At 59.3% G+C, this 11,391-nt stretch overlaps 1 protein-coding gene across 1 annotated transcript in view; it reads left to right on the plus strand.

Moving 5' to 3' along the window:
* Positions 1–2,549: 2,549 nt before the first annotated feature.
* The window catches only part of ASIC4 (acid sensing ion channel subunit family member 4), a 24,323-nt gene continuing 15,481 nt past the window's right edge, over positions 2,550–11,391 (plus strand). Inside the window, 3 exon segments of the mRNA XM_008058892.2 lie at positions 2,550–2,612; positions 2,614–2,895; positions 2,897–3,517. Of these exon segments, the coding sequence (XP_008057083.1) occupies positions 2,550–2,612; positions 2,614–2,895; positions 2,897–3,517 (966 nt within the window).

The raw sequence follows: 11,391 nt of genomic DNA on the forward strand, positions 1-11,391 counted from the left end.
GGAAGAAGCTGGGCCGGGCCCCAGGGACCAGCTGGGCAATGAGCCGGGGAAGCAGCCGGGAGGCTAAATGAGGGAGATTATCACCCAACTGCAGCCGGGCAGAGAGGGAGGCAGGCAGGGAAGCGGGGAGAGGGAAGAGAGAGGGGACGGGGGCCAGAGGCGAAGGGGCCATAGAGAGGGACAGGAGGGGGCCAGGAGAGACTGGAGAAGAGCCGAAGGAAAGGTCGAGATGAGCTGGGAGGATAGGGGGCGGGGACTCCCACTGAGCACAGCCAGATTCCTGGAGGTCTGGGAGACTGGATGGTGGGGATTTGGGGACAATTGGAGACAGCTAGCTGTGGGGCAGTGGTGGGGGTGCACGTGCAGCTAATTGCTGCTCCACTTCCCAGTAGCCTGGAGCTTCCTTCTGAACCCCTAACAACCCCTCTGTCTAGTGACCGCCCAACTTCACTCCTTATAGAGGTTGAAGGCTTCCTGACATCCCTTAGGAGGAAAGAGGGTGTGATTTGGGCTCAGGATGAAGGCCAGTACGTTGTGAGGGAGTGTGACCCTGAGATCTCAATGGGTGGCAAGAGAATTCAGGGATGCGTACACACTCCAGGGTGGCAACGAGTGCTGGGGAGAGCTTGGGGCACAGCTCCCCCGCTTTCTTGGCAGAGCCCCAGAGTGAAGTAACCTTAAAAAAGCAATTAAATCACCTTTTAAAAAACGGTAAAGAAAAATCAATATTGGGAGAAAGAGGAAGAGAAAGAAGGATGGGGACGAATAGTGGGGGGAAGCTCTGGACAGGTCTAGAAGTCCACCAGGGAGGGGAGAGCATGGAAGGGGGCTGCCTGGGCTAGGAACAGAGAGAGGGGGGCGGTCTGTGGTCACTTAGACACTCTTACTGCTAACTCAGCGGCTGCTTCCTATGCCAACCCCACTTTCCCCTCTGGGAGGCAGTGTCCCAGCCATATGTAGCACCTGACCCCGGGGGTCCTATCTTCCCAGCTTGGGGAGCCAGCTGACCCAGACTCATCAGAGACTTGGGAGAAAGCCCAGCTGTAGGGCCCATGGGGCAGCCGCTCTGCTGCCAGGCCAGGGACAACCTAGGCAGGGCGCCACCCATGGCCAGAGCTGGGTGTGTGGGCAGGCTCCATGCTGGGGTGACCCTGATGGGGCCTGACCTGGCCCCGCAGTCAGGGTGGGCAAAGTGGCTCCCTGCGCCCCAGGGAGTCATTCCTGGGCCCCTCCCCCGGGGCCAGGCAGAGGCTGCAGGGCCAAGCCTGACGCAGGGGGCGGGGTGGCCATTGGGCAGCGGGTGGACCTCGGGCTCTAATCCCCAGCAGCTGCCGTTTCCCTCAGATCGATTCCCTTCTCACTTTTTTTTCAGCTGCTGGTTCCGCGGCTCGGATCGATGGAGCCGCCTCCCCCGCCCCTCCGCGCTTCCTCTCCCTGCTGCTCATTAGTGCCCCGATTAATCAGCCCCCCTTTCCTCCCGGGGACAAGTGCTTCCTCTCTCGTGAGGGCTCATGCCCCTCAGGACACAGGCGCTTGTTCTTGCCACCCCCGCCCTGGGGACACCAAGGCATCCCCTCCTGGCCAGCCGACAGGGGCTCCCACCCTTGCCTGGGAGGACAGTCCACACTCCTGCTTCCCCTCCACGAGAACAGCGGGCCCCCCGGGGTTCCCCTGCCCCAGGCTGCCGGGTGGCCAGGCACCCCTCACATCGGTTATTTTAGGCTGGCATTCCCTGCCATAGAAGCCCAGCCCGCCTTTCTCTTCCTTTCAACAGCCCCATTGCGGCTCTTCCTCTCCCTCCAGTGTACACCCTCTCTCCTATAGGATGAGAGCTCCCCCCCATACCTCCCTTTTGCTCCCTGGCTTGCTTACCCAACATCCTTCCCCCAACCCTGGATCTGGGGAACATTTGGGGGAGCAAAGTGGCCACAGATGTGCAGTTGGCCAGGGTGCTCTCTGTCCCAGACGCAGGAGTGACGGAGATTGGGGTTGGGGACAGTGAGGGAGAGGGCAGCAAGCCTCCCAGAGGGCATAGGGTATGAGGGTGCTGAAGTCAAGAGCAAAGCTTTGGGGGAGCTGAGAATCTCGGAGGATTCATGGTTGTCTCCTGATCTGTCCTGCCTGCCCTCCTCTCCCCTCCCCTCCCTCATTCAAACAAGTGGCTCTCTCAAGGAGTTTCTGGAAGCTGCTGTGAGTGGGCTAGTGAGATCAGGTGGTGGCCAGGTACTGGAGTAAGGAGTCAGGGAGGCCAGGAGGTAGGGGACAGAGTTGACTGACCCTTCAGGGGGCGTGGTCCAGGAAGGTGGCAAAGAGTGAGCTGGGGGCTCAGGGCACAGCGCCTTTCCCTGGGTGGCCAGGGAGTGGGGACATGTGGGGACCCTGTGAGCGGCGAGGGCGTAGCAAGAGTTTGGGGGGCAGCCCAGTTCCAGGATCCTTGTCCCGGGCTGGGGGCTGTCCCCTCCCCTGGTCTGGCTCCTGCCGCCCGTGCTGCCGGTGAAACGCTGTTGACATGTCCTGAATTATTAAGCACGGGGTGGGCTCCGGAGCACATGCTGAGCGGAGCGGCTGGGGCTGCGCGGCGTGGCGGAGCAGCGCTGGCTCCCTCGCTCACTCGCTCGCTCGCTCGCAGGGACACACGCAGGGGCTGACAGCTGTGCTGGTGCTGATAAGGGAAGCCACAAGGAGACGATCGAGGAGAGAGACAAGCGGCAGCAGAGGCAGCAGCGGCAGAGGCAGCACCAGGGCTGCGGAGCTGCTGGGAGTGGGAGTGACTCCCCCACCTCGGGCCCCCACCCTGTCCCCGTCTTCCTCCCGCTTGCCCTGAGTTTAGAAGAGCAGCCGCTGCCACCACCGCCACTCCGGAGGGCACCGGGGCTGCTGGCTAGGGAGGGACAGGGGCAGGGAGGCTCTGGCCAGTCCCAGCAGCCGGGGACAGATGCCGATCGAGATTGTGTGCAAAATCAAATTTGCTGAGGAGGATGCGAAACCCAAGGAGAAGGAGGCAGGGGATGAGCAGAGCCTCCTGGGGGCTGCTCGGGGGGCAGCAGCCCCCCGGGACCTGGCCACCTTTGCCAGCACCAGCACTCTGCATGGGCTGGGCCGGGCCTGTGGCCCAGGCCCCCACGGACTGCGCAGAACCCTGTGGGCACTGGCCCTACTCACCTCTCTGGCTGCCTTCCTGTACCAGGCAACCGGCCTGGCCCGGGGCTACCTGACCCGGCCTCACCTGGTGGCAATGGACCCTGCTGCCCCAGCCCCAGTGGCGGGCTTCCCGGCCGTCACCCTCTGCAACATCAACCGCTTCCGGCATTCGGCACTCAGCGATGCCGACATCTTCCACCTGGCCAATCTGACAGGGCTGCCCCCCAAAGACCGGGATGGGCACCGTGCCGCTGGCCTGCGCTACCCGGAGCCTGACATGGTAGACATCCTCAACCGCACTGGCCACCAGCTTGCCGACATGCTCAAGAGCTGCAACTTCAGTGGGCATCACTGCTCCGCCAGCAACTTCTCCGTGGTGAGTTCTGCCAGCTGGGCCGCCTGGCCTGGGGCGGCCAGAGGCCGGGAGGGCGGGAGGAGTGGTGGCAGTGGTGCGTGCGGGCATCCTCAACAGGGCTTCCCTTCCTCCCACCACCAGAGGCTGGCCTCTGGTGGCCTCGTGTCTCCCCAAGGCTGGTGCTTCCCAGCGTGGAGTAGTGGATGCTCCGAGGGGCTTACCCTGGGGCGGCTGCTGCTCCTCTTCTTGGTCTTGCTGCTGCTGCAGTGCCCAGGGCTGGGGGCTGGGGTGGGGTACCCCGGGGATGGGCCCAGGTGTCCTGGAGCTGGCCAGCTTGCGGGAAGGGACGTGCCATCCCAAGGCTGGGCCAGCTGACTCTCACTTTTCTCTTGCTCCCTTTTTCTTCTGAGGCTACTGGATTCTTCTCCCCACCAAATGAGGGTGTTGGAGAGGGGGCGTTTGGGGGTTCCAGCTAGGGAAGGACTCAGGGCTGCCTCCTGGGGAGCTGGCCCGGCAGGCAGGCTGGAGAGAGTCGGTCTCCGTGCACACTGGGGGCCAGTGTCTCTTCTCTGTCTCTGTATGTGTCTCTCACACACAACCCCTTCACAGACTCCCTCACACATCTCTCTTTCATTCTGCCCCTCCAGCTCTCCCCCTGGCCAGTCCCCGCTCTGTCTCCTGTTCTAGCTGCTCCCGTGCCCAGCTTTGGCTCTTACACTAGGAATCACTGGTTCACTCTTATGTGCATAACTCACCCTGACTGCTGCCCTGGCACGCATACACACACCCACACACATGCACACACACTCACGCTTCTGCCGGGGGACACAGTTTCCTGCACACTCCCTCTCTCTCACATACTCAGTGTCCCTGTCACTATGCTCACATGCACACCTGCACACCCGCACACCCAGAGAGCTACTCATCTCTGTCCACATCCCAGCTCTCACTTAGCTGCAAGGACAGGGTCCCACTGTGGACACCATCCCCTCTGGTGACACCCCAGTCCCATCTATCCCAGCTGCTACTCTCCATGCGGGGACTGCTGGTGCCATCTCTCACCTGTGTGTGAACACAAACACACATACCCTCACCGGGAGTGGAGTGTGACTTGGTCTGCTCTCCCATGCACACCTCCCAGTCAGGTGTGTGTGTGGGGGGGTGGGCGTGTCTTGTACGCGGCCTGTCTGTCTGTCAGTGCTCCATTCACCCTCAGTCATGGGGTATCTAGCATTCATGGTGCTTGAGATGCCTGTCATCAATCCACAGTTTGCTCCCAGCATTGTGTGTGTGTGTGTGTGTGTGTGTGTGTGTGTGTTCATCCTTGTTACCATTGCCCAGTGCATATGCAAATGCATGGCGTCAACATGGTGCCCACTCCAGCCCAGGCTCCAGCAGCCAGCCCCAGTGATGGGGACCCCCGCCAGGTTCTCATTCCTTCCTTGCCTCAGTATCACCAGGAAAATGCTCCAACTGCCCCCACCATGCCTGCAGTGTCTGGGGTCTCCTGCCACTGGGTGGGGGAGTTAGGTGGGAACAGAGGGTCAGGAGGCAGAAGAGCAGGGGGCATCGGCCTGTTGTCCGGCTGAATCTTCTAGGAAACATCACTGGTCCCTACAGCCAGGGCCGGGAGCGTCCCCAAGCAGGAGGTGGGGTGTGGAGTGTGAGTGTGGTCTTTAGGATCCACAGGGCTCCTCTGCCATCCTCATCCCTCCGTGTTGGGGGCTGGGCAGAGCCCAGTGTCAGCAGGTGTTGTTGGGGCAGAAATCAATGGGGTCTTTGTGTCCCTGAGGGGGACTTTGTCTCAGGCCCTGGTTGGGGGTGGGCAGGAAAGGGGAAGGGTGATGAGACCTCAGTGGGAGGGAAGAGGAGGAAGAGATGGAAGGGGGTGAGGAAGTAAGGGGAGGGAGGTGGAGGGTTCCTGCCTGGCCTCCAGGAGAGGAGGAGGTGCCTGGAGGATGCAGGAACAGGTAGTTCCCTGATCGAGGTGGGTGAGTTCCTCAGGGATGGCGGGGAGGAGTGAGGGTGGATTTCCCACAGGTCCTTTGGCCCCCTGGGGCTGGAGAGAGAGGAAGATGGTAGAAGTCTGTGGGTCACAGCTCTGTGCTGGGGCAGGATGATGAGGGGAGGAGAGACAAAGCAAGCACTGGGGGCCAAGAATGCCCCTTTGGGGTTCCTGCTCTCCCTGTCTCCAGCCCAGCCTGCTACCTTCTGCCCACACCCCATCCCCCATCTGCTGAGTGTGACTTTCCCTTGGGTCTGGCATTCCAGGCCTGAGTCTGCTGCAAACTCACCAAGGTCTGGAAATATGGTTTAGGAAGGGGCCTGTGATCCATGGTGATGGGGAAGATGGGGGGTGTGTTATGGGGTGAGGCTGGAAAAGGGGTGTGGAGATGAAATCATGGGTGTCTCTCAAAAGGACGTGAGGTCCGTCATCAACTCTGTGGGGAGGACGTGGTCCATGACGGAGACTGCGGGTCTCTGGAGGGGAGATGGGTGCGTGAACCCTTGGTGGGGAGCCTGCCGGGGCATGGGTGATGAGATGGTCAGAGGTGGGCATAGGCTTCAGGAAGGGGCTGTTCTATGTTTTCTGTTGCTCTCCCTGTTTCCGCCTTCCCACTCCCCACTCTGCTGTGACCTTTCCTCCGGAATCCAAGTTAATAAATGTCACATTTTCCAGCCTATTTTTACTCTGGGTAACGCGCCCTCCCCCAGTCCCCTCTGCTGCTGCTCTTGCTGCTGTTACCACTGCAATCGCTCTGCTCCCTAATATCCCCTCGTGTTCTCCCGATCAGTCAATCAATCAACATGGAATTCTGTGTGCCTACTATGTGTTGGGCTCCCTACCTGGAACTGTGAGGGACAGCAAAGAAGGGGAGCCCTGTCCTCAGTCTCTGTCCTCAAGCAGCCTACCGTCTCATGGTGGAGTGGGGACAGGGACACTCAAAAGCTTAAGCAACCATGCAAGAGTTAATCAACCATGCAAGTGGTGTCACAAGGTGCCAGGATCAATTGCCAGACAAGGTGCCTGGACAGTAAGAGCCTGACTTCAGAGAGAGAGGCCACTCTGGGCTGAAGAGGCTGGGAAGGTGTAAGGGATGGAGCAGGCTGGGCACAGTTTGGAGAGGAGGAGGAGGTGGAGAGGGAAGAGGGGAGAAAGAGAGGATAGGGCCCTGGGTGTGGGGTGCTCTCTTCCTCTCCGCCCCACTAGCTCCAGCTAGCTCACCTCAGCTCTTCCTCCCTTTTCTCTTCTTACTCCCACCTGCACCTCCTACTTACACCACCACTTCTCTTTTTTTTGAGGAGTCTCACTCTGTCGCCCAGACTGGAGTGCAGTGGCCGCTCCCGGCCACAGCAGCCTCAACCTGCTGGGCTCCGGCAATCCTTCCGCCTCAGCCTTCCAAGTAGCTGGAACTACAGGCACGCGCTACCACACCCGGCTAATTTTTTGATTTATTGTAGAGGTGAGGTCTCGCCAAGTTGCCCAGGCAGGTCTCGAACCTGCAGGCTCAGGCAATCCACTCACCTCAGCCTCCCAAGGTGTGGGATTACAGGCTGAGCCACCGAGCCCGGCTACACCACCACTTCTATGTCCTCCGCCCTCGGCCCTGGAGACAGAGCTCCCCTCCTCTCTGGGTCCTGCCACCATCTGGCCCCCACTTCCTCCAAGCCCCTGCTCTCCTCTCCCTACTGTGCTTGCTCTCAGCCTGCCCTCTTACTAGAAGGCAGAATTCACTCTTTCTCCCCGGCTTCATTTCTTGAGCTGCAAAATGCAAGCGTGCCTCTAAACCTCAGCATCACCTCTCGGCTGAGGACTGTACACTGGAGAGTTCAAGGGTGGGGTTCTGGAGTCGCCAGACCACCTGGATTTGAACGTCCACTGTACTCGTTAAGCTGTGTGGCCTTGGGGAAGCTAAAAAGCTTCCACAAGCATCAGTCTGTGTATTCATTAAATAGGATATTAAAACCTGAAAATTTGGGGTTGCCGTGAGGATTAAAGAGCTTAGCACACTGCCTAGTATGTGCACCGTGTGCACCCTGTAAGTGTCAGTTGTTACAAGTAGCACCACCTCAACTCCTGGCTGTCTTTAACCTGGCTGTTCTCAGCCCCACCTGCTGGTTACCACTACTCTCCATCACCTGGTCTCCACCCTGCTTTTGACCTGGTGGCCCACACCCTTCTCTGCCCTGTTCTATCATTCCCATTCTTTCCAACCCTCTGAAATATGCACACACTGTCTAGATCAGTGCTGGCCAATAGAACATTCTGTGGTGACAGAAATGCTGTGTCTGCACTGTCCAACATGGTAGTCGCTAGCCACATGTGGCTATTGAGTGCTTGAAATGTGATTAGTGCAACAGAGAAAATGAATTTTTAATTCCAATAGCCACATGTGGCTAGAGGCTGCCATCGTGGACAGAGCAGCTCTGGATGGCCCTAGAAATGGGGCATAGAGCCGGGCTCGGTGGCTCAGCCTATAGTCCCACGCCTTTGGGAGGCTAAGGTGAGTGGATTGCCTGAACCTGCGGGTTCAAGACCCACCTGGGCAGCAAGACCTCATCTCTACAATAAATCAAAAAATCAGCTGGGCACGGTAGCGTGCGCCTGCAGTTCCAGCTACTCAGAAGGCTGAGGCGGAAGGAACGCCGGAGCCCAGCAGGTCGAGACTGCGGTGGCTGGGAGCGGCCACTGCACTCCAGTCTGGGCGACCGAGTGAGACTCCAACTCAAAAAAAAAAAGAGGCATAGACTTCCTGGGTAGGACAGGGCTGAGAATTACAACTGGGATCCCCACAGGATAAAGGGGGTAGCTGCAGGCTGGGAATGGAAGTCAGGCCGTCTATTCTCTGGGCTGAGGTCCCAGGTTGAGCTGAGGATAGGGCCTGTGTCTAGAGGGTGGGGGCACTAGGGTGTCTGGAAACACCATGTGAGCGAAGGCACCTTTCATCCCAGGTGCAGGACATGACCTTGACCTTTTCCATTCTACTGCCTGGAAAACTGAGGCATAGGGGAGATAGAGAAGCCCTCAGGAGTCAGAAATAGAACCCAACCCCTCTCTGTGGGGTCCTCAAGGGTCCAGCAGTCCCTGGAGGGCCAGGAAACCAGGCCTGTTGGTGCCTCACTGTCCCCATTCCTTCTGGGCTCTCAAGCCTCCCTCCCCCTCCTGACCCTCCTTCCCCACACACTGGTGACTGCCATGACTATTAATCATCGCCCTGTTCTCTTCCTCTCTACTAATCAGGCACAATTAGACAAGGCCTCTTCCAGCTGGGCAATCCCCCTCCCTGCCCTCCTCCCTCCTCTCTCAGCCCCACCCAGCTGCCAGCCAGGACAGCTCTGAGCAAGGGAAGCAGCATGCAAGCCTTCTCTCTCTCTCTGGCTGTCCCAGCCCCCAGTTTGGGGCTCCTCAGCAGCCCCCCTTTCCATCCCAGCTATCTCCTTAGCCCTATCCCTTTCCTTGGCCAATACGATAGTCTCTGCCTCTCCACCAACTGCCCTTGGCCGTGAGAGGAGTTACTCCACACTCCATCCCAACTTTGTACCTTTGCCATTGGGTTAGAGGGTACACGGGCTGCTGCTTGCCTCCTCGGCTCTGGAAGGGAGGGGGTTCCCACTGAGGTTGGTCCAAGCCTTTTATCTACCACTCTGTTTCCCACCCTTCCTGTTCCTTCTGGTCCCATCTTCTCCTGAGGCATGAACCTGGAGCACATTTAGCTCAACATCCAGTTCAGGGTTGATCCTGTCTTCAGGAGCCAGGCTGCTCAGGTCAGTGAGGGCACATCATAGGGAAGGGTGGGGTCTGAGGAGAACTGAAGATCACTTAGCCTTGAAAGGGGCATCAGGACTGGGTGTGGTGGTTCAAACCTGTAATCCCAGCATTTTGGGAGTCCAAGGCAAGAGGATTTCTTGAGCCCAGAGGTTTGAGACCAGCCTGGGCAACTTGGCGAGACCTCGTCTCTACAATAAATTTAAAAAATTAGCAGGGCATGGTGGCGTGTGCCTGTAATTCCAGCTACTTGGAAGGCTGAGGCGGAAGGATCGCCTGAGCCCAGCAGGTCGAGGCTGCCGTGGCCGTGAGCATGCCACTCCAGCCTGGGCAACAGAGTGAGACTCCAACTCAAAAAAATAAAAAGAAAGGGGCATCGGCTCCTCAGCCCCAGCTGTTGCCCTTTATGAGGGAGTCTAGTGTTGGAGGGTCTTCCAGTTTGTCAAAAGAAGCTCCAAATCTTGATTATGTTAATAAAACTTGAACTGTTTTAAAAAATACTGCCTACCTCTCAGATTGCAGATTGTACCCGTCATCCCACTGTCCGGACACTGGCTGCTGCCTCGCAGGCCTTCTTGGAGGGGGTGCTGTTGGCCTGGCAGCTTGAGCAGCGAGTTGGTGGAGGAGGGTTTAAGTGGTGTAGCCCAGCAAGGAAAGGCCGGGACTGTTACTGTTGTCACAGAGGGCTGGTCTTCAAGGGCAGTGGGGAGGGCCATGCCCCACCCGGCCCCACTCAGCAGCCCCGTGGCCTCTTCATTAATCAGGAATCAGCCCCGAGCTGGGCTCATTATCAGCTCAGCTTCTTAGGGCACTGCCGGAAGATACTGATTAGCATTTGAAGAAATGGTCCCCACGTCCCGTCCCCCTCCGATCCTCCCGCTTTCTCCGCTACCCGGGATCCTTCCTGAACCCCCACCCCTGCCCTTCTGCTTCCTGGGAGGAATCTGCTCCCTCTGGTGGCTGGTGGCGGGCTGCCTCTGCCAGGCCCAAGCTGGGGGCCAGAAATAATCAGGAATGCAGAGGCACCCCCAAGGAGCCTTAGGAATGCCCGGCCTCAGGATGAGACGCCTGAGTCCATGGGTCGGAGGAGGAAGGAGTAAGCGGGGAGGGGGGGGCCAGAGGGTGGTCAAGGAGAGACGGACAGCCACCCTGGAGCAGGGGCTGAGGGCAGCCTTGGGCCTGTGAGTTATCAATGTTCTCTGTCCTTCCAGGCTTTCCCTGCACCCCACCTCCTTTGACGGCAGCAAGCACCGGGGCCGGATACCTGAGGGGAAGACTGCCAGGGTTTTTGTGTTTGTGTGTGTGGTTGTTGACTTTTGTTTGGTTTGGTTTGGTTTTTGGCAAACCTAGGGTCTTCCAAGTCATCCAGGAGAAGAGGAGGGCAAGGCAGGAGGAAGACAGAATCACAGACTCTGAGATTGGAGACAGGATGGTTCAGATGTCATGTGTTTTCCAGAAAGGGATTGTGGGGTTGGGGGGGGGGGGCGTCTGCACTTTCCCCCTGGCTCCCAGGCTGGGGGCCGGCAGCGCTGGAAATCCAACCCGCCCCCAAATGTTCACCATGCCCTTGGGACACCCGTTTGTGTTGGGTTGGGGGGGAGCAGTTCCAGAAAGATAGGCACAGGCTGCAGCAGCCGAGGCAGCAGCGAGAGTTCAGAGAGGAGCCACGGGATGATTAAGGGGAAATGGAGGATTGATTTAGGAGGAAAGATTAAAGGAGCTAAATCCGTGGCGCTTGGCTCAGCGGTGACTAAGCGTGGACAGGATAATAGCTTACAAATGTGTGAAAGGTGTAAATACCAAACGGGGGGAGGGGAGGCGGCAAGGCGGGCCAGGGGAGCGGGGCTGGGGACCCCCTGGGTGACAGCCACGCGGGGCCGGCCCCTCCCCCGTGGGGGCGCGCGAGGGAGGAAAACGGGGTGCTTGGGAGCCCCGGGTTCCCAGCAGGGGCTCCGTTTCTGGGGCGCAGCTTCCCGGGCCTCGTGCTGACGGCCGCCTCTCCCTCGCGCCGGGCGGGGGATCCGAGGTCGCGCCCCTCGGCCCCGGGCCTTTGGGGCTGCCTCCGAGCCGCCAGCCACCTCCGGCCCCGCGTCCACCTCCTGGGGACCCCGCCCGGCGGTCGGGGCTC

Source organism: Carlito syrichta, unplaced genomic scaffold, assembly GCF_000164805.1.
Source record: "Carlito syrichta isolate Samal-C Ts95f unplaced genomic scaffold, Tarsius_syrichta-2.0.1 Scaffold303646, whole genome shotgun sequence".
Classification (NCBI taxonomy): domain Eukaryota; kingdom Metazoa; phylum Chordata; class Mammalia; order Primates; family Tarsiidae; genus Carlito; species Carlito syrichta.